Source organism: Lepisosteus platostomus, chromosome 17 (genome assembly GCF_059453375.1).
Source record: "Lepisosteus platostomus isolate fLepPlt1 chromosome 17, fLepPlt1.hap1, whole genome shotgun sequence".
In the NCBI taxonomy this organism is placed as follows: Eukaryota; Metazoa; Chordata; class Actinopteri; order Semionotiformes; family Lepisosteidae; genus Lepisosteus; species Lepisosteus platostomus.
In genome coordinates, this window is record NC_142627.1 from 18,526,381 (window position 1) to 18,553,849 (window position 27,469).

The following is a 27,469-nucleotide window of genomic DNA, read 5'->3' on the forward strand; positions in this document are numbered from 1 at the left end:
TTAAATGGACAGATCAGTAATCTACCTATTTAGAGCTGCTGATTGTTTAGCAATGGTAAATGTGCAGTGAAAGGTGATGGGATTTGTGCCATCAGGATAACATCCAGCACACACATTAAGTGTAGTGTCATTTTGGACTTTGCTACTCAGCATTCAGAGGGGAGTGAAATCAGGCACTCAGTGACAGCCTGCCCAGCCTGGAGAGAGGGACCTCCCTAGTGCCAGTTATCAGAGCTCAGCGCTGCAACTCATTCAGGATTAGATGGTGAATTCTCACCATGCAAATGCCCACAAATAATGATGTGTTCCTGTCTACTGGCTTTCCAATCAAGCAAGAAATTAATTTGATAGACACAATTAATTTATTTCTTAATTTTCCTTTCCTTACAAAAACATCTATTAATTGTTTTTAATTTTGGAAATATTGACTTGCCAGTATCTCTAATGGGTGCTTTGATTGTCCTTGCAAGAGGAGACACCTCAGAGCAAAATGAGCCAAAAGTAGATTGCAGTTGTCTTACTCAAACTTCTCTCTTGTTGAATGTCTAAGACTTCTGGACAGATATGGACAAAGGCACATTAGTATTGTGGCAATGTTTCAGTTAAAGTTTGCCATTTTTTACTTACTACTGGAGGGATAGTTCATAAATTCACTAATATCTAGTATCATGAGACATAGCCTTATGCTTGGTATTTAGCCACTGCTGAACTGTGTGCTTTAAATGACCTATTTTGCAGAGATCATTCTGCTGGATGAACCAACCACAGGCCTGGACAGCATGACAGCCAATCAGATAGTAGTGCTGCTGAGCGAGCTTGCGAGAAGGGACCGTATCGTCATAGTGACCATTCACCAGCCAAGGTCGGAGCTCTTCAGGGTACGAAAAAAGGCCCTGTTAGGAGCTACTTTATATTACCGTCCACAGAGCCAATGAAAAATAAATACAAAAATGACTCTTACCTACCTTCCAGAAGCTGACAAAGAGGCTCTCGGTTTTAAAAACTGTTGAAAACTGTTGCGTTACCATCCCGTCCCCCAGGTCTTCAGCAGGATAGCTATCATGAGCTGTGGAGAACTGGTGTTCTGTGGGGAGCCAGAGGAGATGGTACAGTTTTTCAGCAGCTGTGGCTATGATTGTCCGGAGTACTGCAACCCATTTGATCTCTATGGTAGGGTATGAGCAGTTAGTTGCTCTTTAGAAACTACTGACATGCTTTTTGGTTCAAGAATGCAAATTACATTTTTCTACTATTAGGATGGAAAACATTTTAAAAACAAAAATGAGTTCTGCTCTTCAGCCAATGGTAGAGTACTGTATGCAGTGTGTTGGCTGTCAATATATTTCCACAAGAAACTGTTGGATCTTTCCTTTCTTCTTTTAAAAGCATGTCAAAGCAGAACTATTTCTGAAATTCATCTTCATAATGCTGATTTGATTGGCAGTGGATCTCACGTCAGTGGACACACGGAGCAAAGAGAGAGAGGTCGCGACCTATAACCGCATGCATGTCATCACCTCAGCCTATCAGAGCTCTGAGGTCTACCAGAGGATGCTGGGAAGAATAGAAGAGAGCTGCCAGGTTCACGACAAGACGCCCATTCCTTTTAAGAGTAAAGAGTCTCCCAGCAGTTTCTTCAAACTCTGGGTGCTCCTCAGGTATGTCCAGAGTAATCTGTCTCATTTTATCATTACCTATTAGAAGCAAATCACATTATCGTGTCTCATGCTTCTTTACATTTTGATTCCAAGGTGTTCAAACAGAGATCTTTAACTTATTTGGAAGACAATAAACCTTTAGAGTTCCTTATTACAGTAATGTAACACAGCCTGGGATGTAAAACTAAAATGAACCAAACAAACTCAGTAGACCGAATGGCTCCTTCTCATGTATAATTCTTGTGTTTTCTATTTCTAGATCTCAAAAGAGCAATATTAATGAAGTCTACAAATTTCGTACCTTTAGCAACCCAAGATTGCTATACGTATTTTTATACCTCAGTTCAATAACTATTTGGGTAAAATTTGAACAGATACGCTTCTTCCTGTAAACTTAAACCTGCATAATTCTCAAAACCATACTCAGGCCTCTTGTAGAATAAAAGCCCAGGAGGGGTGGTCAGGTTGTGAATAGTAATTTTAATCCCATCTATTAACCTCTGGTAACAAATCTCTGCTCTAACCTGGGTCTGTGTAGGAGGACGGTAAAGAACCTGTCCCGCGACAGAATTGGCATCCTGATGCGCCTGTCCCAGAATCTCATCTATGGCCTCTTTGTGGCCTTCTTCGTCATGAGGCTGGACGACGACATCACCAAAGGGGCCATCCAGGATCGGATTGGGGTCATATACCAGTCCATGGGGGCCTCGCCCTACACAGGCATGCTGAATGCGGTAGCTTTGTGTAAGTATACAAGCCACACGTATCCCCATTAGCTTTCATTTACTCATGACATTTAGTTAGCAACCGTCATTGTCACTTTAAATTTATCATCTTAACATCTCTTATTTTAAAAAAATGATTTTTTTTCTTATACGTTTGACGAATGCCAGGAATGGCAGCGCCGTTGTTAGAATTGCTATCTTTCAGTGTTGGGTGGGGCCCTGGGTTCGATTCTGGACCTGAGTTGTTATCTGTGTGGATTTTGTGTGTTCTCTCCATGTTTGCTTTGAGTTTCCTCACACAGTCTAAATGGTACTATGAGTTTCCTCACATAGTCCAAAGATAAATTGGTAAGATAATTGGTTTTAGGGAAAACTGACCTTGGTGTGCATGTGAGTGTGTGCATGATTGTATCAGTATCTGCTCTGCAATAGACAGGTGTTCTGTCCAGGGTGTATCCTAATTTATGCCCATTGCTTCCAATTACCCTAAATAGATAGATGTTTGAATAATATCAAAAATCAAATGAGGGAAAAGTGTCTGTGAAGTTTTTTCATGTATTATAAAGACACCATACAGTTCAGTGTCTAGAAAATGCAGTGAACTTCGTAAACCACAAACCAGCACCCTTTTCATTTATCAGTAATGAAGGCATTGTAAACTTTTACAAGGTTTACACACTGATCTTTAGATAAGTGCCTAGAATGACATGACACAGAAGGAAAGCGTCTGCATTAGGCTAGTAAAACCTGTCCTTGAGCATCTACAGTCTCAATGTCTCTGTCATAAAGTTTGCAAGATATACTGAAGTAAAACTCAGTTCAAAACATTATCCTGTTGCCTTGGACATGCATTCAAAACAGCTTTATTTTTTAATTTAATTCCAATTCATGATCAATAGGGGTTTTATGTGAAGAGCCTCTCATGCTTCCCTTACATGTTAGCTGCAGAGAACTGGACATGCTGAAATTCTAGTCACCCTCACAGGATCAGAACCACAATAATCCAATAATTACCTGGAATGGCCCAGTTTCTTCAATGAAGATGTGCTGCTGTGTCAGTTTGCAGGTGCTAATATCTCAGCTGCTGTTTTTTCTCTCTGCAGTTCCTGCTCTAAGGGCAATCAGTGACCAGGAAAGCAAAGATGGTCTCTATAAGAAGTGGCAAATGTTCCTGGCCTATATAGTCCACATCCTACCTTTTAGCATAGTCAGTGTGTTCATCTTCTCCTCCTTTTTGTACTGGTAAGCATTGCCTTTTTGCTTTTGAGCTGGGGTATCAGAAACAACTTTTGTAGGCAGAATACCAAAGCAGGTGACAGTCACTCTAAAGTAGAACATCATTTGTTCTACTGGGAAAAACTAAGGTTGCTGCTGGAAGAGGTGTTAGTGGGGCCAGCAGGGGGCGCTCACCCTGCAGTCCATGTGGGTCCTAATGCCCCAGTATAGTGACGGGGACACTATACTGTAAACAGGCGCCATCCTTCGGATGAGACGTAAAACCGAGGTCCTGACTCTCTGTGGTCATTAAAAATCCCAGGGCGCTTCTCGAAAAGAGTAGGGGTGTAACCCCGGTGTCCTGGCCAAATTTCCAATTGGCCCTTACTAATCATGGCCTCCTAATAATCCCCATCTATGAATTGGCTACATTACTCTGCTCTCCTCCCCACTGAGAGCTGATGTGTGGTGAGTGTTCTGGTGCACTATGGCTGCCGTCGCATCATCCAGGTGGGGCTGCACATTGGTGGTGGTGGAGGGGAGTCCCCATTACCTGTAAAGCGCTTTGAGTGGAGTGTAAGCAATTATTATTATTATTATTATTATTATTTATATTGCTGGCGGCACTCTCTACTTGCAGTTAAAGGGCAGAGCCATTATTCTTCAACATAACAAAACAATGTAAATTGCATTTTCACTCTATTTTTAACCTTTCTTTATAGTCAGGATATATACATAGATATGAAACTGTGTCTAATAGTCTTCAGAGGATTTGCACTTGCAGTAACCCCAAAGTTGACTTACTGTATACCAGGGCTGGGACCTGCTAGTCCTTGATGCCCGGAATTAACTAAATATCTGATTTATATCTAATTATTAATCTCACAGAGCCTATAGCTTGGTTTTAGAGCATGTCAGTGTGGCAGGCCTGTCTTTAGCGCAACAGCAGTAACAATGGACCCACCACTAGAGCTCATTAAAAGGCATCTATTACTGTATATGTAAATAGGCTCACTGGGCATCAATTAGGGAATTACATTATTGGTGAAGGGTTAGAACCCACATTCTCACATTGTTGAAATTAGTAAGGATTGGGTATTTACAGTAAAGGGCTTTCATGGTGGTTGTGTTTGGTAGTAGTTGTGGGCTGTCAAAGTCTGTTTGGGAGCAAGTTTGTAAAACTCTGCAGTAAATCTTCACATACTTATAGTCCTTTTAACATGTTGAGATCCTTGGAGACACCTTGTCTAAGAGTGGGATCTGTCACAACCACAAATCTATACACTAGAAGATCTAGGGGAAAAGATAAGTAATTAGTTCAATTTAGCCTTCAGCTGAAATCAAATTCAGAAGTGGCTTCGATCTCTTTGGCTAGCCTTGATGCGATGCAGTGCAGTGCAGTGCAGTACAGTTCAGCAGTGTGTGTGCTCTCCCTGGCAGGGCAGTTGGGATGTTCCCAGAGGTGACGCGCTTCCTGTGTTTCTCGGCAGTCATCCTGGTGCCACATGTCGTGGGTGAGCTGCTGACACTGGTCCTCCTGGGTGTGGTTCAGAATCCCAACATTGTCAACAGTGGTGTGGCCCTTCTCAATGTGGCTGGCATCCTAGTGGGCTCAGGCTTCCTCAGGTGGGCTTTTGGCAGCAACTGCCTGGGTTGGGCAACTTCTCGGTCCTGGTGGATAATCAGTTTACATTAGCATCCCATCCCTGTGTCTCCTGAATTATTCAGGCTATGTCTTTTTCTTTACACTCAGTAAGCCAGTTGATTCCTAATTTATTCTAATGTCACTTGTAAGAAAAAAAACAGCAGCTCCAATCTTTTTACTTGGAAAACTTTACTATTGTAACAGATACTATAGTTGCCAAGTAGGTGGCTTCAAGACACTAGCAGCACTACAGGTGGCACAGCCTCTGGATTCAGCAGAGTTCTTCTGAATAATGTTTATCACTGACACTGTCTTTTTGCACCATATTCCTGCTTCACAGTGACCATCTGTTGTGTGTAGTTGACTCTTAACAGTAGAAACCACTTAGTGTTCGCAATTCAATCTCTTTTGTTTCTACATGGTTTTGTTTTGGCCATTCACCATTTGGGTAATCAATTCATACTGTACTTTCCCACAGGTGAGGTCTGGAGGCAATTATGTATTTTCAACAGAATTAAATCATTATAAACTCACAGCAGGTGGAATGAGTCATATTCTGGTGTGTTAATGACTATGAGTGTTAATCACAAGAACAGATTCTTTCACAGTAAAGCCTTTGTACTATATGGACAAGACCTTAATATATTGGTGACGACAAATGAAATGTCATTATTTTTGTCCCACATCCTTATGGTTATCATGGATTCAGGGTTCTGCTTGAACTAGTTTTACGGCTTTTCCATAGACAACCTTTTCTTGTCTTCTAAAGGAGTTCCCAGGAGATGCCTGAAATCTTCCAGTGGCTCAGTTACCTCACCTTTCAGAAGTATGGCTGTGAACTGCTGATTGTTACCGAATTTTATGGCTCAAACTTTACTTGTGGTATGTGATGCTTTCATAATAAGCTCAACCATTGAACAAAGAGAAATTAAATGAAGTCCATATTGATATATCATTGCATAATGGTTATATGCTGTATACCATGAACAAGAAGACTCTTAGGTTATAACAAAAAAATGAGAACAAACGTTGTTGCAATGTAACTGACTATTCTATCCTGTCAAAGCTGAGTAGTTTGTTCTAGCTATTGTTTTAAACACCCATGAAACTCCATAATTTTCATCCTGTGTTTGTAGGGGGATCTATAAACACCACACTCAGCAATCCAAAATCCTGTGTAATAAGTGATGGATCTCAGATCATTGAAAGAGGCTACACAGGAGCACTTTCTCGTTACACACTGGACTTCCTGATGCTCTATGCTTTCATCCCAGCCCTCATCCTCCTGGGAATCATAAGTTTCAAGATCCGTGATCGCATTGTCCAGCGCTAACAGCTGAATTCACCGAAGGGTTACACACTTGCACACAATGTGCTACATTTATTGTACACTGGGAGAAAAGTATGTGGGGATTTTATTCATTTATGCAACTTAATTAAACTGAACTGCAAGTGAAAGATTTATATTCTTAAACTTTTCAATATAGTTAGGGATTAAAAAGTAAATTCAATATTCAAATTAAATGCAAGTAGTGGATATGCCTGACTTTGTTTTGTAAAATTATAAGAATATGCTAGGTTTTCTGGCAATTATTATTTTATTTTTTAAATTGAAAGATATAAAAATAACTATACTGATGTGAGAAGGCCAAAACTGTCCAATATATCCAACAAATTTATATTCTGGCAAAAGGTCTACAAAATCAAAGGAAATATTTTATTTTAAACGAACTTTTCATGTATTTTTGTAGAAAAAAAAAGTTTTCCCAAACAATAAAATACATAAAACAACCATTCTCATACTCCACACAAACCCCACCTCAAATTTCAAAATTTCCTAGGTTTAGAATAACCTGTCCTTAACTGGAAAATAGAAATAGAACAGAGTTATAATAATAACACTAAATATTGACAGTGATTTCAGGACTTTCAGCTTTAAATAAACTATCTACAACATTTGCACTGTGATACAACTAAGATATATTTACTGCAGTTAAAATACAAAAATCGAGTCTATTTCTTTGTCCTCCGACATTGATTCTTGTTTGTATTTAGTCAAATATTTTAGCTCTTCACTGACAAAGTAACAGACATTCATGAGTTTTGCTGTGCTCCATTATTTTGTTGAGAAGGGGGAATTTTAACTCCTTCGAGAATCCAGCTCCAGTCCTCTCCAGGACTGCGAAGCATTTTTCTTGTACTGTTCCAACTCCTTTGAAGAAGACAAAAACACAAAACCCAGTAAAAAACAAGAAGGTGTTATAGAGCATTACTGACACTTTTCATTTGAATGCAAGACTGGACATGGAGATGAGTGGAAGAGATACATACAATTATCAACAGTTGGTTTCTGACAGTTATTATTAAGGAGCAGTTAGACAGCTATCATAGGTAAACAGGTACATATTTAACAAACATCATAAGTAAATTAAAAAAAGAATGATACCATTTATAATTTACAACTCATTGGTACATCTATAGTGAAGTTATCATTTACAGAACAAACTGGACTAACTGTGCATACTATAAACACCATGACATCTCAAGGGTTTTGGTATTATTTAGTAAAATATGATAATGGCAACTACTCATGATGTGGAAGATCCAAGTCCAGTAGGCTAGAGGTGTCAAAGTTTTACTCCTTCAATTAAAACAAAATAATTATGAGGAAGGTTACTGGAGGTCATCTTCTTTTGTGCTAGACAGGAAAGACTCACACTTTACTCCACATAGGAGCTTATCTTTTTATAAGGTCACGAATGCTATTCTAGAAAAAGGTTACTAGAGGGTAAGTCAGAAGTTACAAGAGTGTAGCTTTTATCTACAAGTAACACAATTGTCTCCTGTGTAAAGAAAAATCCAGAGAATTGAAGTTGCCTCTCACAGTCAGGTGCACTTTGATATAGCACTATTAGGCACACTGAGCATCACAGATACTACGAGTGCTTTACATATTCCAGCCTAAAACCTGTGTTAGTCTCCTGCACAAAAGCCATTTGATTTGTGTTCTGTGTCTTTGCTCCTTCAATAATTCTTAGTGTAAATACATGGATATTAATACATCAATATTATTATTCCTGTTTAAGAAATGTATTGATGGCCTCAGGAACTCTTGTGATTTCTGATTTCCAATATTAATATTAATAATATTTTAATCCCTTTAATTAAGGGTAGTAAGACCTTTCAGTTTTTAGCTTGGACAAAGTTGGAAAAAACTGACAAATCAGTGTTATCAACTTGAGTACCAAATGCTGTTTTTTAGTATTTATAGTATTTTTAGTATTTAGTTCTTATCCAGCACAACATACAATATACTGTATATAATTTAAATTATTTATTACTATAAACCAATAATGCAAATGCCCTATATGAATTCTATTTCCGGTGAAAAAGTACATTTAGAAAATTACATTGTCAGCTGGTAAATTAAAACCATAAAATTTCTTTATAGTGTCAGAGATACTGAAGGTTTTATAATACTCATTTAGATAAGCTCCAAGTCACTAAATATCTCAAACTTGAAATGTGCAGAATACTTACTGGAGGGTTTAATACCCTCCCATTGTTTTCATCTGTTTCTATATGTAACAGATGAGTAATCTATTAAAACTTACTGAAAGTTATTTTAGACTTTTTTCCAATGTATACTTGCTCCCTATTAAGTTTTTTATGATGAGGAATAATGTGAATTTACATCAAGTAAATAAGAACTGGAGAGCTGACATACTGCGAGATTCAAACGCAATGAGTTTCCAATTACAGAGTACAGTAAGGAACGAGGAAGTGACTGAATCCAGACTTTAAAACTGCAGTGTCTACACGCCATATTCTGCTTTAAAAAGAGACTGACACTGACTGATAATCATGAACAATTCATACTGTACTTATGTTTACATCAGCACATACCACTTCCATCCATACAGCACCAAATTGTGGAGTTTCAGAGTATCTTAAAAATGGCAAAAGTACAGTCAATCTTTTATCTGCTCAACAGAAACAGAAGCAATCTATTGCAGTGAGATAAATACTTATTATTGTGTTGGGGATAATGTATTACTACAACAAAATTATAATCAAATTACACACAATTTAAAAAAAAATCAAGTATACCTGGTCTTTTTGTGCTCTCATAGAATCAACCTCAGGTTCTGCATATTGAGGATCCTTTGCTGGGTCTTTGATGTCTTTTGGATTGTTGGTACTCTGCAAAATTAATTTGAGGGTTCTCATCATTGACTTAAAAGTATGGCTTGGATCTTTATTAGCATTCACTCTGAAGAAAGCAGTAAACTGATATTAAAAGTACCAATGAATGATTTAGCTACTGTTATTTCTTAGAATCCACAGAACATACTAGGAAACAGCATGCAGAAATAAGTCAGGCAAGAAAGAAGCATTGAGGGTATTCTAATTTTTTTCAGTTTCATTTTAACTAATGGCATATGACCTCAGTTATTTTCTACTTTTCTTGGGAAATAGTCAAACATTTTAAACATTTATCATATTCACTGAAACTAAATTTTGTAACTAAGATACATACTGTACAGTATTTTACATTTTGCTTACAGATATAGTGAATTCATCTACTGTCCTTTTTTCAACTGTATTGTTTTTGTAATAGTTTCCATTTACCATCTAAATCTTATCATTAAACTCTTCAGATTTTTATTTAGTCTTCAAGTTCTAAGATGGTACATTTTTTCAACTCCTGTCTTAGGTACAGTAAATGGATGAAAGGTAACTGATCAAAGGTTGTGTTTTCATACTAATTAAGCTTCTAGATATCAGTCATTTCTGGAAGTATTAACATAAATGGCAATATGTATTGAACACTGATTAGGGTTAGACTGAGATATTTTCCTTTATCTTGGATCTAGAATGTAATGTTGGCGATCCTAAATACTCAACTTTTCTCATGCATCTAGATTTTACACAACCATCTCACTGGGCATATACACAGTGTTATTTGAGATGTGAGGAAATGCAAGAAGGGCAGAAGATACATCCATGCCCAATCTGAGTATTTCAGATCGCCCCATACAATCACTGGCATGACTGAAGGCAGGCAGCCTGTGTGTGAGACAAGTTGCCTGGAAAATGAAATGTTCCGTTTCAACAATCAGAAAACCAGTGCAGAGAAACCAGCTTCAAGAGAGGGCCAGGTCACATTCTGGATATTTAATCAAAATTCAAGATTTTGTATGATGATGAATGTTTTCATAACAATTACATAACATAACAATAACTTTCCATTTCATCTTCCTGACCCTCTACTTCCTGCTGATATAAGCGGACTGTAAAACAGTGTCACACTGTTCCAGCTGTGTAAATTTGGTTACAGAGTACAAACTCAAACAGCTGCCCATACCTCTGGGGGAAAGAGTCTCTCGTACACCTTCTTCCAGAGGTCTAAGGGATTTTTAGCATGCAGTGTTCCAATGTCAAAATCTGTTGTTGGTGGAGAACCTTGAGAACAGTAAAATAACAGTATATTTATAAGCACAGCATAATTAGTATGTGTCTTTGTATATTATTTTTTTTAAATGTCCCAGGAAAATGTTATATTAATTAATAAACTGTTTTGCCAACATCACATGATAATTGAGATCTATAAACCAAGAAGGATTGTGATCCCAGGGGACAATACCTAAAATTCAGTTTTAATCTCTTTATCTTCAGTTTTCACAAAACCACAGAGACTTACTTATATCTTCAGAAGAAGAATCTAATTTTTACATTTTGAGTATGTTTAAATTTCATATCTATCACATTTTAATCCAGTCAAACAGTGAATAAGTAATAAAAATGTTCACTGAAATAAACATGGATGCTTAAACTAAATAAGAAAAATAGAAGAGAATATGAAGAGAATAAAATATATCATAATTTCTTTGAAAGTACATCTGAGGGATACATTTATTTAATGTAGAAGCATAAGGTTAAGCAATGTACTATTTAACTCAGGTATGTATTTCTACATAAATTAAACAACTGTTTTTTATTGATCACATCTTATTTGATGAAATGTCTCTTAACTCTGTATATACAGTTGAACAGGAATATTTTTTTATCTAAAACAGTTTCTATAGATGCATGTTTACTACACACAGAAGCAAAAAGCTCACCAATCTGAGTAAGAGAATCCATGCCAGCTGGGATTATTAGAGGCTTATTGTGGTCTGTTGAGACAACTTTCCTGTAAATGAGAATAGTTTGCAATATTACCGAGGCATACAAAACAGTCAAGATGCATCCTTATTATAACACACACTGTGAGAGATCCAGCAGGTTGTTTTCAGGACAGGATTGACAAAAACAATTTGTGATACACACGTATAAAAAGAAAAATTATTTTAAAAATTTGCTCACCCTCTTTCTGTTCCAAATGCCAGGTGATTAACAAAACTTCTTGTCCTTGACATCAGACTTTCAGATTTACTGCTCGTAAACTGTAAATGAAGAAAACAGAAGCCACGTTACTCTCCTCATCCACAGATACATACAGAATACACACCTGTTCTTCTAAAGAAATAAGCAAATAGGAGAATTCACTGGTGGAATAATAAAATATTCCCCAAAAACCTTCTGACATAGGCTAAACCTATGTGCCTAAACATTCTGAAAACAGGGTATATTATAATAATTAAATATATTACTAACATCACTTTGGTTTTAAGACATACATAGGACTATTCCTAAATCACATTAAGACCTAGCCAACTAACGTATGATATATTTAACATATAATGGCATAAGGGATGACCTTCTACCTTTGGAGATAAAATTACTTTTTCATCTGGTGCACATGCATATTAGTGATGATACTAAAATGGCTTCTATATTGTTATAGATACAGTTATATCTCAGTAAGAAAGATATCACAAGAACGTTTTCTTACGATTAAAGAAGCTCCATAATAATGAGCAACAAATCGCAGACTCTTGCAAATCGTCTTCCTTTTCTCTGAGTCAAAGTCCTTCGCCAGAGAAAAAAAAAACATTATACATGATGTCATCATGCATAGGAATACTTGTATAGAATCAAAGAATCAAACAGAAAGGAAGTGCATTACCTGAAAAATATCAAACTTGCTGCCTATTATAAGCAGGGGAACCGGAAATGGGTTAATTAACTCTCGATCCTGTTGAAAAATGCAAGAAATTCTTTAGAGATTGCAGAGTTTTTTTTTTTAATGCCGTAAAATATTTTTACTACCTATTGTTATTCCATCAAGAAAACTGAAATGTCAATTTCCTCTTTTAAAGTATAATGTATTTGTTACAGTTTTACACCAGCAATAACCTCAGAGCCTGACTCACTGGGTGGTCCTTGGCCAATGTTCGTAGGCCTCTCTTGCTAGGATGCCTGTTGTCCTTGGCGTCTCCAGTCTTCAGAAGCTCTGCACTGACCTTGTCCACGTGATTCCTGGCTGACTGTAGTAGCTGTTCCATTGTCAGCCAGAGTACACTGGCTTTCGACAGGTCTAGCACCAGAACCACTGACAGAGACCTGTATAAAAGAAACAGCACTTTAATTGCTTTCATAGCACTCAGCCAGACAATGACCAAAAGTGAATGCCCTAAGATTACCTAGGCCAGGACACAGCTGTGTGATGGACGGGTCATTCTGATGAATTTTTTACACTGGTTAGCAAAATGTTTAATTTTTTACCTTTTAAACAATAAACAAATGGATTTTGTTAAAATTTTGGAAAATACAGACAGCTCAGAGTAACTTTATTTTTTCTCCTTAAAGTATGTACTTTGATGTCTGTAGCAATTTAGCATTTTAAGATAACTTAAAAGTATGGTAATGCACTGAAATGAGATTATGCAAAAAGTGTTTCTCAAAAGCATTAGATAGGGAAGCATTCACTATGCAAAACCACAGATTGTTTCCAGTGTGATCTGAACCATATTTCTGTTAAGACCTTGATAAATAATCCAGCATATCACTTACCTGACAGTGTCTGCTGTTATTGGAATTTGAATGAGATCTGATAGCGAGGTACCCCCACCTAACTCCCAAAAGTGAGCAATGTCTTTTGGCTACGAGAAAAAAGCATATTGGTGGACATTAAAAACGATAACTCCACACATTTTTCTATTACCATATATTACATATTATCCACATACACTGAATACGGTCACTGAAATTGTTATGAAACAGAACTACTCTATGTACAAATCATATTAAAATGTGTGTGTCATTTAGATAAGTTTCTGCAGCAATCTAGAGGTAATCTGTTTTACATACTGTGTTATGCCCACGGGCTCTCCTTCCAAATGTGTACTCCAAAGCCAGAGTTGGTTTGGGCGGTTCATCCCTATTACAGAGAAATCCAATGTTAATCTCTTAATAATAATAATTAATAATTGCTTACACTTATATAGCGCTTTTCTGGACACTCCCCTCAAAGCGCTTTACAGGTAATGGGGACTCCCCTCCACCACCACCAATGTGCAGCATCTACCTGGATGATGCGACGGCAGCCATAGTGCGCCAGAACGCTCACCACACATCAGCTATCAGTGGGGAGGAGAGCAGAGTAATGTAGCCAATTCATAGAAGGGGATTATTAGGAGGCCATGATTGGTAAGGGCCAATTGGAAATTTGACCAGGACACCGGGGTTACACCCCTACTCTTTTCGAGAAGCACCCTGGGATTTTTAATGACCACAGAGAGTCAGGACCTCGGTTTTACGTCTCATCCGAAGGACGGCGCCTGTTTACAGTATAGTGTCCCCATCACTATACTGGGGCATTAGGACCCACATGGACCACAGAGTGAGCGCCCCCTGCTGGCCCCACTAACACCTCTTCCAGCAGCAACCTTAGTTTTTCCCAGGAGGTCTCCCATCCAGGTACTGACCAGGCTCACACCTGCTTAGCTTCAGTGGGTTGCCAGTTGTGAGTTGCAGGGTGATATGGCTGCTTAACTTCTTGAAGAGTTAAGATATATTTTTAATTGTAAATGTATTATTTTAAAATCAGTACTCACCTGTCAAGACACCTAAGAATAATCGTTGTTTTCCCCTAAAATGCACCAGACAAAAAAAAGACAAAACAAGCATCTCAATCATATTGTCAGAGGGCTGAGGAACAGTAAATCCTCAAGTGGCCAGCAGAGGGCAGACCTGCTCAATACAAACAGCACTGTACAGCAAATCTGTCAAACGGTCAGCTGAACACACTTCTCCGTGGGAATAAAGTCAAATGTAATACAAATAATTTTATTTTTTTCTGTCTTTGACAGGTATTTGACATTTCTCAAATTCAACCTTTCTGTTGCCTAAATAAAGTGTTTCTGCCTTTAAAACGTACAGATTCCATAATAGACTTCATAACAATGGTGTTTCAGCCCTTATCAAGCATACACAAGTAAACTCCCTGTACAATATTCATATATATTGTATTATACAGAGTAACAAAAAAATGTTATTATAGAATAGCCTGGGAGTACATTGAACATTGAGCTGCAGCAGGTTTGCTCTTTATTCCCTGTGAACTGGACAGTCAGCACCAGTATTAATAATTCTTTACACTTATATAGTGCTTTTCTGGACACTCCACTCAAAGCACTTTACAGGTAATGGGGACTCCCCTCCACCACTACCAATGTGCAGCCCCACCTGGATGATGCGACGGCAGCCATCGTGCACCAGAACGCTCCCCACACACCAGCTCTCAGCGGGGAGGAGAGCAGAGTGATGGAGCCAGTTCAGAGATGGGGGTTATTGGGAGGCCATGATTGGTAAAGGCCAAGGGGAAATTTGGCGATGCTGGCCATAGGATGTATGGTAAGTGAGAAGGGGGCACTACCACAGGTTAATGGCGGAGTACTCACCCCAGCCTTGTTTCCCATGAAGAACAACGCTCTCTCCCCCAGTTCTGTCAGGTCTCCCCCCTCTCCTTCCTCCTCACCCTCTCTGCTCTCTCTGCAGCGCTCCTCTGCCAAAGCCAAATCCCACAGGGTGTCACTGCAACCAAGGAGGGACACAAGAGTGCGGTTCCACAGTTCACAAAGCGCCAGCGGACCCAGCACATGAAAACATAATGATGGTGAGTCGCGCTGGAATGTGCACTTTCCTAAGGGTCGTTATAATCCGGGTGTGCGGAGGGTTCACCACCTCTTTTATCTTCAATAGAGCATAAAACATCTCCCCACGAACAGGCATTGTATTGTAACTTAATTTAAAAGCCTTTACAAAGAGATTCACTCATTTGTACAGAGTAATGTAAAGGATAATTATTTATACTTAATATATATATATAAACTCATGGCTACGCTGGAACAGTTGACACAAAATACAGTAAGTCTGAATTTCGGTGTCTGATATTGAAATCCGCAGATTTTAATATTTTCTAGGATTTTTTTTCTTGGTCTTAGTTTTTATATAAACCCAAGGTATGGCGAACTTTCGTATATCTTGTGTTTAAAGCACTTCACACCAGATGCAATGCAGTTAACCAAATATATGAACCTCGACTTCATGTGCAAACAAACTTAAAATCCTTTTAGTTCACTGGTAACTAACTAATGCAGTTTATTGCTAAACTAATTTTGTTTTGCTTTAATAGCACATCATTACACGGATTTAAACGCTGGTATACAGTAGAGTTTAGACGGACGACACTGGCATTATTAAGTACTGTTAACAGTACAGTAGCGCTAGAGTATAACTGGAGAAGAGAAAAAGAAAAGTGATTTACCTCGTCTTTGGCATGTTTACAATATTATTTCACACTCGACGCAAACGGTGATTTTTTTTTTTCAAATCAGCTAAGAAATCAGAAATGTTATTAGCGTTTTTAATCCAGTATTTTGAGAAAGAAGGAGTATAAACGTTGCGATGGGAAACGGCGCAGATTCTCTGACGTAACACATGAGACTTCTACAGTGCTTGTGGGAATTGTAGTATTCATGTCAAGTTAAATTTTAAAATTGGAAGTCGGTGCAATCGATACAATTGAAGATGTTTACCGTGTGCTTTATTTTCCCGAGGTACTGAAGCCCATATAATTAATATTATATAATTATTAATTAATTATATTGTAGGATCACTAGTATTAACATAAATAAATTGTTCTAAAGGTCAAGGCCATATTCCTGCCGAATGAAGGTAGTCAGTGTGAAAATGCGTGCTGTTAAAAATAATATAAATATATAAAAGGGTAACTTGAAGTTAACAAGTAAATCTCAATGCATGCAACAAATTAATACAAAATTTTAGGAAGAACATATTGTTTAAATCCAGAATGGAATTTACTGCAGTTAATACCCCTTGTCTTTTGACAGGTGCTATGGGATTATGGGACCTTTAATGATCGAGTATCATTAATTTAACATCTCATCCGAAGGACAGCAGCTCATACAGCAAAGTGTCTACAGTCATCATACTTGAGCATAGGGTTGGAAAGTCAGGTCAACGGGAAGAGTGCTACCTACTGGTCCACCAACACCACTTACAGCAGCAGCCATATTGTCATTAGAGGTTTCTAAACTCAGAGTCTGAGGTCTGTATTTGGTTGCACTTTTACAGACTGATGCCGGTTGTTTATTCAGTCTTGAATTGAGCCCACGTATTTTTTACATGTCCTTTGCTAGTTCTACAGTAATTGCTATTTCTCTTATTTTGGCATTGCCTGAAAGCATCAGTAGTGTACCATCCATCCATTTTCTATATCTTTTTCTTCGGAGTCAATCCTGGCAATTCGACAGGCGAAAGGCCAGGACGTGACACAGCACACTCACCAGCACCAGTTTTCCCAGAGGCCAATAAAGCTCCCAGTATGTGTTTGGACTGTAGGAAGAAATGGGAGCACGCAGAGGAAACCCACATGAACACGGGGAGAACATACAGTACATACATAGATGAAGACAATTTTGTCAAATTCAAAGATCATTCAATTTCTTTGTACAATGAAACTAGCAAAATAAAGAGAAGCGTATAGTGAGTTTATGTGAAAACCAACACTTAATGCTTACAGATTAAAGGTGTTTTTATTGAACATGTTAAATACAGTACCTCTGTGAAAATCAGAATATGAATTTCCAAAACAAATATTCTGTTATAATATCAAAATAAATATATAAGATCATCAATAAAATATTCATTTTATATAAGCATTCACACGTTTTCTTTTTTAAGATAAATACATAAAAGAAAGTGATAAAGCTAGGTACGAGTCTATCAAGTTACCAAACTCACAATTACCACTTAAACATACTGTTGCATACACCAGAGTGTTGTCAGACTCATAGTTATATCACAGTGCCGTAGGTCAGCTGTAGAAAGGGATGCAGTAGCAGCTGACGTACCACTTGGACCACAACATAGCATTTAATACTTGTAAATGGCCACACTAGAAGTGAATAAGGCAATTTTTGGTTAATTGATAAAAAGAGGTTAGAATTCCATACAGTATTTTCGATGGGGGCAATTAAGCTTTTCATTCGGTATATAAAGGGCATGCACAAGGCTAGGGGTATTCGATGTTTGCTAGCGCTTACTTTGTGTTTGTTGGTGTATGTTGGCAGGCATTACTTCATGTTGCTATTATGCTTTTCAGTGAAAAAGAGAAATATTAGGGTAGAATTTCAATACCAGAGTGCTCCTGGATTTCAGCACTGGCTTGTAACAGTCCCTTACCCTACTAGAATTGTCCCAAAGTCTGCATGCAGAGAAACTCAAAAAATGCCTAAATCCCCTCTACTGTGGCAATTTACACGTCAGAGGCTGTGTAGCAGCCTGTAGTGGCAAGTCTGCTGCAATTACAACCCTTTCTACAGCTGGTCTGAAACATGCAGACAGCAAGTAATCAAAATACAGAGCCATAACATTTTCTATAGGATAAAGGGACAAAGGCACAAAGTAAGCTTGGAAAATGTAAAAATACAATAAAACTACAAAAAAGTGCCCTAATTTGTCAATAATAAAAAAGCCCCTATTATAGTTTTTAACCAAAAGAACGCAGACCAACTGAGAATACCAGCAGTTAGACAATGGAGACAAGGGTGGGGGAAATAACTATACAGAGTTATTTTCCAGTTTCCGGGTCATTACTGTCATTATGGGTCATTACAGCTGTTTTACAGCAGAGTAACAGCAAGCTCAAAATTTCTTCTTCACATATATTCTACTACATCCAGTATTTTAATCAAATGTGCATTATTGTTTTTACATCTATTATTACATCTATACAGGTAAATTTGGAACAGGCAAGTGTTAACACTGCTCACAACAGTTAACTGTGTTCTCAGTTTTTCTCATTGTGAATCCTTTGGCTCAACTCCATTTACACTGAAAACTGTTTTCACTGAAACACACTGAAACACTGAAACTGTTTGGGAGAAGCAGCACCTTTCACCTCTTTTAGCTTCATCTCCTGTGCAGGACCTATAAAAAAATAACATTTAGCACTGGATTGTACCATTGTTAATAAAATAATTGTTTAAAAATAAGCAATTACAAATGTATTATCCTGTGCATGGTAGAACGCTGGATGAGACATTTTCTCAGATTTTACTTTTTTGTTTAAATCTGGTCAGTGTAACCAAATTAAATAAAAATAGTAGTGTTGGGTGGCTATGGCTGAGGGAAAGATTGCGTGGCTTCTGTGCTGCTCCACCAGTGTGTGTGAAGGCTTCTGCAGAGCTGCTCCCAATCCCATCAGCAGCCAGCAGTGGGTGTGTCACAGAAGAGTGGGGCCCTTGCTGGGTCTGCTGGAGGTGAGCTGGGGTTGGCTGCCCAGCTCTTTGTTCCTGAGTCCAATTGGCTGAGCGGAGAGAAGGGCGGGAGCAGAGAGGTGGTGGGCAGCGGTTTTCTGTTGATGGACACTGTTGATGTAGTTGGCAATGAGCAGAGTCATCTCAAGGATCTGAGAACGCAAAACAACACGTTCAGGGATCACAATACAGCAACTTGCAGGGCTCAGGGTGCTTCCCCTGGAGGCAATTAAGCATCAGTTCAACTCTGTGAAATCAAAATCATGCTATTAGATCATAGGCTTACATGCAATTCTCCATCTGGAGTGTATGCTAGAGCCGCAGATCATCTGCAGAGCTCCATGAAATAAGGATTTTCCACATTCGTATTGAATATGACAAATTTAAAGATGGCTGATGCATCTGATATTTAAGAGTTAGTTTGGTTTTAATCGGAGCTATGCGGTTGTGTACACAGAATTGTGCTTTGATTGACACGACAAGCTACTGTACATTCCCCCAGTTTGACTTGACTGACCTTGGGTTTATCCATGGCGAAGAGATGCTTTTCGGTGGGTTTGTCCTTGGCAGGGCTGTTCCCAATGCTCTGGCCCACCACCAACATGAAGTCATCTTTGCAGCCCCCAAAGGTCATCAGATTTCTGTGCATATAGGAGACCAGCAGCCTCTGGATAAAGCAGAGACAAGAGCACGTCAGCTGTGCAGAGAGACTTCTGGGATATTCTGAACAACATCCCTAGAATTTATTTAATTACAGTGGGTTCAGGCTTTCCAGAAGTGTTTCTTTGGTGTGCCCTGGTATGACTATGTACAGTATGTCCTTTAGAGTGCAATGAAGCAGTAGTAAGTTCCAAACAAGCATAGATACAGGTATCTGAAAGGATGATTTACACAGGGCCCAAGCCTAAACATACATCACAAATAATGTACACATTTTGGCACATTGTTTACCATTTGTGAGCAATCCAAAACTATTTGTGGTATTTTGTCAGATTTGATGTACAGCAACTCAAGTGCAACACTGTTTCTCAGTATTTGTGCAGAGCCTCCTACCATGGAGCTGTATTCCAGCACGCTGATCCCATCTTCATGCACTGCCAGCCAGGCAGTTGCATCCTGGACTGGGGAGGGAGTGATGGGCTACAGAAAAGACAGGCTGTGCATCAGTGATGAATCAGAATTGCAGATTATAATGACCTCTTCTGGTTGAGCTATGGTGGGTCTAATTTCTAACAGCTTGATCGGCACAGTCTGAGGTGGTTCCTGAGATGTTAGGAGGAAATCTAACCATCTCAGGTGTTTATCTCAGTGGTAACCTGCACCCCAACAGGACAGAAGAGAAGCAGGGTTTTTTGATGTGACTGGGAAGTGAACTCTTCCAAGCCCACCTTGGCTGCAAACAGCTTGGCTCCAAAGAAGGGCCACTTCCTCGCCACAGTCAGGTAGATACGGATGCAGTCAGCAGAGCTACGGCCCCTCAGAGACCCCCATCTAGCTGAAAGACACTGTCTAGAGAGAAAAACAGAGGTTATTAAACACGAGCTACCCGAGTGTAACAGTTGTCACTAGAAAGAGACAGAAGGAAAAGAAGGCCCTCATTCACAGCATAAAGAGATTTGATCCACATTCTCATAAACAGGCTCTGCAGGTCAGGTTCCAGATCTACCCCAGCCTATTTTTGCAATTTCAGAAAAGCTAAAATTTGGATATCTTTCTTTTAAAACATTTCAAGCAAAGAAAGTACAGTGAAGTTATGATAAAGGCTTGTTTGCTCAGGGCCCCAACGGAGTAGGATTCCTCTGCAAGCTGCGGGATTTGAACCAGCACCTTCCAGCCACAGGCACAGATCCTTAGCCACATGAGGTGCTCCTGCTTTTTACCTGAGCTGTTCCTCAGAGCCGCCCTGCCGATAATGTTTGGGGTAGAATCTCTCCAGGACCTGTTTCAGAGTCTGGTTGGACTTGGATTGAGTCAAGACCTGTCCCGGTGGGGTTGAGGATGGCTGCTCAAAGTCTCCAAACTCCACCTAAGCGAAGAGAAGAAGGAAGGCAGCACTTTCCACCATTTAATAAAGCTTCGAAAGTGAAAGAACTCACCCACAGCTTCAAAAACACGCCCGCAAATATGAACAGTAAACGAAAGAAACAGAATACAGTACCAAAAATATTTTAAAAACAGTATCAGCACATTGAGGCAAAACAACGAGGAAAGCCGCTGATGAACAGCCTGATGATAAGGTTAACATAAAGTAGAAAACAACCACACAAACACCGTGGCTGCTGGAGCGTGCTATTTTCTTTAAAAAAAGAAAGACTTAAAAAAGACGGTTTCCTCCCAGGAGCCCCGAAGGGTGTGATAGCTAAGACTGGCCAAGTTAGCTGGTACCTGCGCCAGCAGGGCTGCCATTTCCAGAGCCAGGTCCTTGTTGACGGGGAACTGCCCGCCCACAATCTCCTCGTTAGTCTGGTAGGCCAAGAGCAGCCGCTCGCGCTCTGTCTCCCCTCGGGCCTGCAGGGAGAAGTACAGCCTGCGGGGACAGGACAGGAGACGGTCACCACGGGGATGCTGGGAGCAGCTTCGGCACACCTGCTGTACAGGAGCTTTCATTCAAAACCCTAGATCCTTAGTCAGGGAATTCCCCATCTCTGGGACTCTATTTCTGGTGCGATAGGCCTCAGAATTGGAACAGAAAGAAAAACTGTTGTGTTCCTGTCACTTTTTTCTCCAAAGTCGGTTTTGACTTCAAATTAGATTTAGAATTTATGGTACAGCTACTGGTGCACTTTCAAAAATGCTTTAAAAGACTTTCTCATTGGCCTTGTGTTGCCACCTTTGTTGTTAAATGTGCTTATTTTGTTGTTTGTTTTGTACATCTCCTTTAAACCATTTAAAGTCCTTTAAAGTCCAGAATGGCCGATTTGGATCACTGACAAGGCTGAAACTGTGTAGTTCTAGACCCCTTCTATTATTTCTAAGTCTAGTTGCCAATGTACTGTCTACGTGCTAGAGAGTGACGACTGGACATTTGTTGTTTTAACAGAACAGCCACAGGATGGTGTCTTGGTGAAACCTGACCTCTTTTTATAGGTGAGCTTCACAGTCCTTGCATTCTCTGACTTCCCTGGGTGCTGCTCTTTGGATGCCTGCTCCCATTTGGAAATGATATCACAGATCTGCGGGGACCAACATCATACACACACCTCAATAATAACAGCAAAGCAGAAGCATGTCTTCTGTAATCTTAAACATCGACAATATTCGTGTCATTTTTCCACTGAGATGTATTGCATAAATACAGTAGATAGAGCAATTTTACTAATATGTACACACCAGTGGTCTTCATGGGTCCTTTGGGTTCTGAACACCTGATACCTTTTTAAAAGCAATTTAAGATACTAGTGTCAGATGTGGCAATTTCTTCAAAGGGATTTGGACATTATTTAACAGAGGGCCATATATCAGCATTATGCAGACACACAGAGCTTTTCTCTCCTGTTGCTTGTTGCTCTCACAATGCTTTACTCCTAGCTGCACGCCCTGTCAACAATCTGTATCCAGGGGAAACAGCAGTTAGATGTTCATAAAATGCTGTGTAGTCACAGTTGCATAAGTGGTTATATTAATATTATTCAGCTCTGCAAAGTTGGTTAGTTCTTTCAGTTGTAATAACAGAAAAAGCAACATAAATATATATATTTACTTAAGGCATGGAGCTAAAGTTATGTAAGTGGAATGTTTTTGTTGTGTTTCATTCTAACATGTTTTACTTCTGTTTTTGGAGATTCTAGATCAGATCAGGTTTTGTTATTTCGGACCTGGGAAGACGTCTAGGACAGGTGAGTTAGTGTCTGCTCCATTTTGGGCATCATGTTGCATACCTACAGTATATCCCCTTTCTCTCAGGGTTGCTGATTTTAGATGACAGGACTGGGAGACCTGTACTGGGAGTTTCAGAAGCAAAGGAGTTGTGCCTGGCACTGACCTTGATGTTGCCTTGCAGGCTGTGCTCCAGATCTTTCCCCGAGGGATCGTCAGTATACAGGGCGAATCCTGACTGCGTCGGCTTCCTCATTCCCGTGTCCTGGTTCAGCTGAGCCAGGAACTCATCTACCATGGTTGAGGCATCAAAGCCTACTACCTGGAAATCCCAGAACCCCACAGTTACTACAGAAACCTTTGACACACAGGTCTGGTGCTTTAAGAACCCACATCGGCATCAGTACTTTATCCCATGTCTTGATAAGAACTCATCCATCCCTATGCCTGTTTTCAGTGAATTGTTTCCGGTGAGGGACATTGCAAGCTAGAACCTATCCTTCAAGCTCAGGGTGCATAGCAGAGCTGGCTGTTTTCTCCCATTGCTGGGATTCCATTTCAGGGCCATAGAAAGTATGTGATTTAAGAATAGCCAAACAAACCTCTGGGAGGTGGGAGAAAACCAGCAAAATCCTAGATGCCCAAGGCCTTAATCGAACCAGGGTCCAGTAGTCATCACAATATTAAATACCAAACCAACTTGCTACCTCACCGTGCAAACAGTAGGACACAGGAAAACCAGCCCTCTCCAAACTGAAGCCCACAGAACACACTCAACACTGGACTCTGAAACACTGCAAAATGCATTCTCCCCATTTGTGTTTGATTTTCATGTATACGTTTGTGCACATGTAGCTGCGTGCAGGGTACCTGGTAGGTGCCATTCAGAAAGTGCACGGGGATGCTAAAGGGAAGGGAATGGTGGTAAGGGTTTCTCAGCAGGATAGACAGGATCTCCATTCGGGATGGCCGGACTTCCCGCTGCCCTTTCTGCTGTGTGCGCTCCACACTGCGCTGACAGTAGATGGCGTACTTCCCGATCTCAGTCCTGAAACCACACAGTGTAGCACCAGTCACAGGGTTTATTATTAATCTTGAACTGGACTACACACACCGTGGTTGCACAGGAAATGCACATCTTTACCCGGTTTGGTCAAAGCATTCCTCACCTAGAGTCACTGTACTTCTTCAGGTGGAGCTGCAGGAGCCAGAAGAAGGGATGTTGAGGGAGGAAGAGGCCAACACATAGAGCCAGGAGCTGCCAGCCCTGCACACAAACAGACCTTCAGTGTCAGAGTTAATCCTCAATCTCATCAACTAGCTAGAAACTTATACTGGTGCGGCAAATATTCCTCTACACAGCCTTTGATAGCACTTGGTGAAAATTTGCTTATGGATACATATGGATCAGCAAACTGACATGCTTCCTACGTCTACAATTCTGAGGTCTAAAAAGATCTTTGTCTGCCAGGGAGCAGTATAGGGTTGTCCATTGTGACCTGCAGTGGCCCTGCCTGGCCCTGGGGCTGCCTCCTCCTAGTCTGTTTCACCAATTGGCAGTAGATCTCATTCTGCAGCTCAGGGTGCATCAGGCACATCTGAAGGGCACTCTGGGCCAAAGACACATGATAATCAATGGCCGGGGCATCGATTGCAACATTGATGAACAGCTGGCAAGTCTGCAGTAGAAACACAGGAGAAACCAGTGAGGTTAGAACTATAAGACAACTAAAACACAGCCATATACGTCAAGAGTGAGTGCTCCACACCCTCAGTCCTAACCGTTGTCATAATAATATCATTACAAATCTTGACAATGGGTACATTTTTCCATCTCACTTTATCAAGCAGAGGAGTTTAATGAGGGGCAATAGGAAAAGCTGTAGGCCTGTATATACAGTACACAATAACATATTTTTACACTCAATAATTATCAGCATTTAAAATAACTGTTTTATTCAGTGGCCAGTTTTGCTTCATTAATGGATTTGCACTACTATAGACTGTAGTACGCTGTTTTGATAAGTGGACCCATATTATAAAAATTACCTTGAAAAGCTTGATGGCCTCCGTCTGCAGTGCCTCAGAGGGCAGGGTTGTGAGGGGTGAGGGGATACCATCCTTGCTAAAACACAAGGTAGGGTGTCTCCACATCTGAGAGCCTGCACCAGGGAGAGGATATACAGAAAACTACACATTCAATATAACATCTTCTATAGAACATTGCACTGCATTAGAAGCCTTTGCCAGGAAGAAGAATAATTGTACAGAAAAGGCTGGGGCTGGGTAGCAAAGATACATAGTATCTATCTTAAATTTCAGTATTTGAACTCACTTGGATCTCCCTCCATGTTAAGCAGTTTTCCCACCAGCTGCTCAAACTCAGTGCCTACATCATTCACAGTGCTGCCAGCAGCCACAGTCAAGTGATACAGCCAGGTATCCTGCAGTTAACACAGATCAGAAGACAAGAGCTACTGTAATTCCAGCATCAAGAACTCTTGCTGGGTTTCCGAGACACAAATCCATTACAGACCAGCTACACTGCGTTGTGCACAGGTAACAAATGTGTGGAATGAACCTGGTAAATGACACCTTCTTCGCTATGATCACCTCATCTACAGTATGTGCCATGATCCTTCATAGGATGAGGCAGCTACAGTATGCGTAATTGATGGTTGCTTAATATCACTGGTTATCTGCTGGGATATACTGAGGTGCACTGTGAGAGCAACCAGCAAACAGACATTTTTTTCTACTTTGTAAAATGCACAATCAGGTGAAAGTCTGATAATTGTAGTAGAATTGCCATTTGAATTTAATTCCTGACATTTTCATGCAAACATAGAGGTCTTACAACAGCAGGGATTCAAAGGTCCTGATTTGCACAACTCTGCATTGATCTACAGACAGGTCCTGGGAATGACCTCAGATGTGAGGAACACCAGCAGCAGCTCTGTGCAGCAACGTATCCACAAGTCCAGCCCAGGCAGACCTTCTCACCTTTTCATGCTGGGAGCCGATGAGCAGGTACGTGGGCCCCTGGTCCTTGGGCTGGACAGCGATGGTGTAGTGAGTGGACAACAGGCTTCGGCCACTGGCCTCGTAATCCTCATCTGAGTCACGTGAGCGGTCCACTTCCTCCACACGAGCCTCCCACAGCCTGATCTGCCCCAGGGGGAACTGAGAGGAGAGCACTAACCTTGATTAGCCATGCCTCATCTCAGCTTGGGGTTTTGTAACCTCCTGCCCATACTGGTGCCATTCATTCACAACGAGGTTTGACTAGTGTAGCCCATCTAAGATTTATTTGACCTTGAAGATCAAATGTTAGTTTTGTTTTTTTCCACGGATGTTATATGACACCAAATAGTTTCCACTAAAAGGTTTAAAACTAACCTCTAGAGGTAATGTGAGTCACATTCATATGTCTCCTTGGTGGGATTACATCTTTATGATGTGTTTAAATTGATACAGAACTTTATTTGTATTGATCTACAATGTACCTTGTCCTCTTGGCTGCGGAAGTAGTAAAGAGTTTTTCCAATAAGCGCACACCAAACACGCTTAGAGTATCCATGTTTCACCTGGGAAGACAGAGGAGAAATTTTAGAAACATGAAGAAACTTTTTGAAGGTGAAATGTGGCAGTGAAGCCACCTGTGTGAACACCACTGTGCTGCTCTCAATAGGAGATAATCAATTAAATCAATTAAAACTGCAGCCCCAGATTTCTCAACATTTAAATGGCTCCTCTGAACAGATCTGCACTACTGATGTTTAGACAGTCACAGATGGAGCACTCAGGTCAGATATTAAGTCATTTCATGGATGTGTTAAGGGCTTTGGTTGAGATCAAGGGCATTAAGTTCCAGATCGTCCAAAAAGTTTGAATTTTGGTTATGAATCCAATACTTTCTCCATGAGCTATCAGCTAATAAGTGCCTGATATTGGATTAGACCTGCTACCTTGGTCAGCAGGCCCTTCATGCCTGGCCGGTGCTCAGGGTGGGTGAAGAGAGGGCTGGCAGCCTGGACACGGAGGACATTCTGCAGCACCCTGATCCACTCCTCCAGGATATTTGGGGAATCAGCAGTCAGGTAATACACACGCTTCTCTGTGATGATCTACACAGGACAAAGGAGACCAGTTTTACATCCCCACTGGCACACATGGCGAGAGCAGCACACCTCCCAGTCTCTACAAAATCAGTATTGATTGTATCTATGCATGTATCTATGCATGTTCAGTTATTACACATTAAAATCCTTTTCCTAGGTGATTCATAGCTTCATCTTACTAATGACATAAGTGCACCTTAAACAATCCCTTGTACCTGAATGGTCTGTTTGCTGTCTCCACGGACGATGCTGCTAGAGGCACTGAGCTCGACCTGCCCCTGGGGCTTCCTGATCACATCACTCTGGGGGCAGAGGAACATATTAGCTTGATACACCCCTGACCGCATGGCTCTAAGTGCTGAGATACGTATTAGTATGTGACCGTAATGTTAGCATTGCCAGAGTCTCACAACAATACACTGTTAATAGCAGAGAATGGAAAGACAACAAAGAAAGACAACAAGCTGGCCTTTGTGAACACTGCAACACACATGTATCACATGCATTCACACCCGGTCTATGTGGTGTCAGAAAATCAAGTTGCTACAGTTTCTTGGGT

The 27,469-nt window shown here is 40.2% G+C and overlaps 3 protein-coding genes across 6 annotated transcripts in view; 1 reads left to right on the forward strand and 2 right to left on the reverse strand.

Annotated features, from left to right (window-relative positions):
• abcg5 (ATP binding cassette subfamily G member 5) overlaps window positions 1-7,202 on the forward strand; it is a 13,266-nt gene extending 6,064 nt beyond the window's left edge. For 2 of the 3 annotated variants that reach the window (XM_088610224.1, XM_088610223.1), the window contains 8 exons: window positions 739-878; window positions 1,041-1,170; window positions 1,445-1,658; window positions 2,197-2,402; window positions 3,487-3,625; window positions 5,039-5,224; window positions 6,013-6,125; window positions 6,380-7,202. In XM_088610224.1, coding sequence (XP_088466350.1) covers window positions 739-878; window positions 1,041-1,170; window positions 1,445-1,658; window positions 2,197-2,402; window positions 3,487-3,625; window positions 5,039-5,224; window positions 6,013-6,125; window positions 6,380-6,576 — 1,325 coding nt within the window. In that variant the 3' untranslated portion in view covers window positions 6,577-7,202. Of the gene's footprint in view, window positions 1-738; window positions 879-1,040; window positions 1,171-1,444; window positions 1,659-2,196; window positions 2,403-3,486; window positions 3,626-5,038; window positions 5,225-6,012; window positions 6,177-6,379 lie in introns of those variants that run through there. The other variant, XR_015927953.1, reaches the window with a different exon arrangement.
• Window positions 6,940-16,119, reverse strand: dync2li1 (dynein, cytoplasmic 2, light intermediate chain 1). The gene is made up of 13 exons (XM_088610226.1): window positions 15,958-16,119; window positions 15,092-15,224; window positions 14,246-14,280; window positions 13,500-13,569; window positions 13,203-13,291; window positions 12,563-12,752; window positions 12,316-12,384; window positions 12,142-12,219; window positions 11,613-11,692; window positions 11,369-11,439; window positions 10,612-10,709; window positions 9,354-9,446; window positions 6,940-7,455 (listed from the first exon to the last, which is right to left on the reverse strand). Exons 1-13 carry the CDS (start codon window positions 15,969-15,971, stop codon window positions 7,384-7,386), a joined length of 1,092 nt encoding a protein of 363 aa, XP_088466352.1. The 5' UTR covers window positions 15,972-16,119; the 3' UTR covers window positions 6,940-7,383.
• A 1,110-nt stretch (window positions 16,120-17,229) lies between these two features.
• plekhh2 (pleckstrin homology domain containing, family H (with MyTH4 domain) member 2) overlaps window positions 17,230-27,469 on the reverse strand; it is a 33,957-nt gene continuing 23,717 nt past the window's right edge. The window contains exons 14-30 of one of the 2 annotated variants that reach the window (XM_088610221.1): window positions 27,126-27,212; window positions 26,758-26,916; window positions 26,296-26,376; window positions 25,793-25,972; window positions 25,125-25,233; window positions 24,839-24,951; window positions 24,289-24,468; window positions 23,959-24,056; window positions 23,660-23,837; window positions 22,956-23,111; window positions 22,049-22,146; window positions 21,359-21,500; window positions 20,854-20,999; window positions 20,362-20,482; window positions 20,027-20,113; window positions 19,491-19,640; window positions 17,230-19,125 (exon numbers count right to left, since the gene is read on the reverse strand). In XM_088610221.1, the coding sequence (XP_088466347.1) occupies window positions 18,940-19,125; window positions 19,491-19,640; window positions 20,027-20,113; window positions 20,362-20,482; window positions 20,854-20,999; window positions 21,359-21,500; window positions 22,049-22,146; window positions 22,956-23,111; window positions 23,660-23,837; window positions 23,959-24,056; window positions 24,289-24,468; window positions 24,839-24,951; window positions 25,125-25,233; window positions 25,793-25,972; window positions 26,296-26,376; window positions 26,758-26,916; window positions 27,126-27,212 (2,271 nt within the window). In that variant the 3' untranslated portion in view covers window positions 17,230-18,939. Of the gene's footprint in view, window positions 19,126-19,490; window positions 19,641-20,026; window positions 20,114-20,361; window positions 20,483-20,853; window positions 21,000-21,358; window positions 21,501-22,048; window positions 22,147-22,955; window positions 23,112-23,659; window positions 23,838-23,958; window positions 24,057-24,288; window positions 24,469-24,838; window positions 24,952-25,124; window positions 25,234-25,792; window positions 25,973-26,295; window positions 26,377-26,757; window positions 26,917-27,125; window positions 27,213-27,469 lie in introns of those variants that run through there. The other variant, XR_015927952.1, reaches the window with a different exon arrangement.

What these genes read in the sequence shown, in the direction of transcription:
- dync2li1 (XM_088610226.1), bottom strand. An exon ending in ATTATGGAGCTTCTTTAATC is followed by an intron (nt 11,693 to 12,141) that starts GTAAGAAAACGT and finishes CTTCATTTACAG; the next exon opens with TTTACGAGCAGTAAATCTGA. An exon ending in TGAGAGCACAAAAAGACCAG is followed by an intron (nt 7,456 to 9,353) that starts GTATACTTGATT and finishes TCTTCTTCAAAG; the next exon opens with GAGTTGGAACAGTACAAGAA.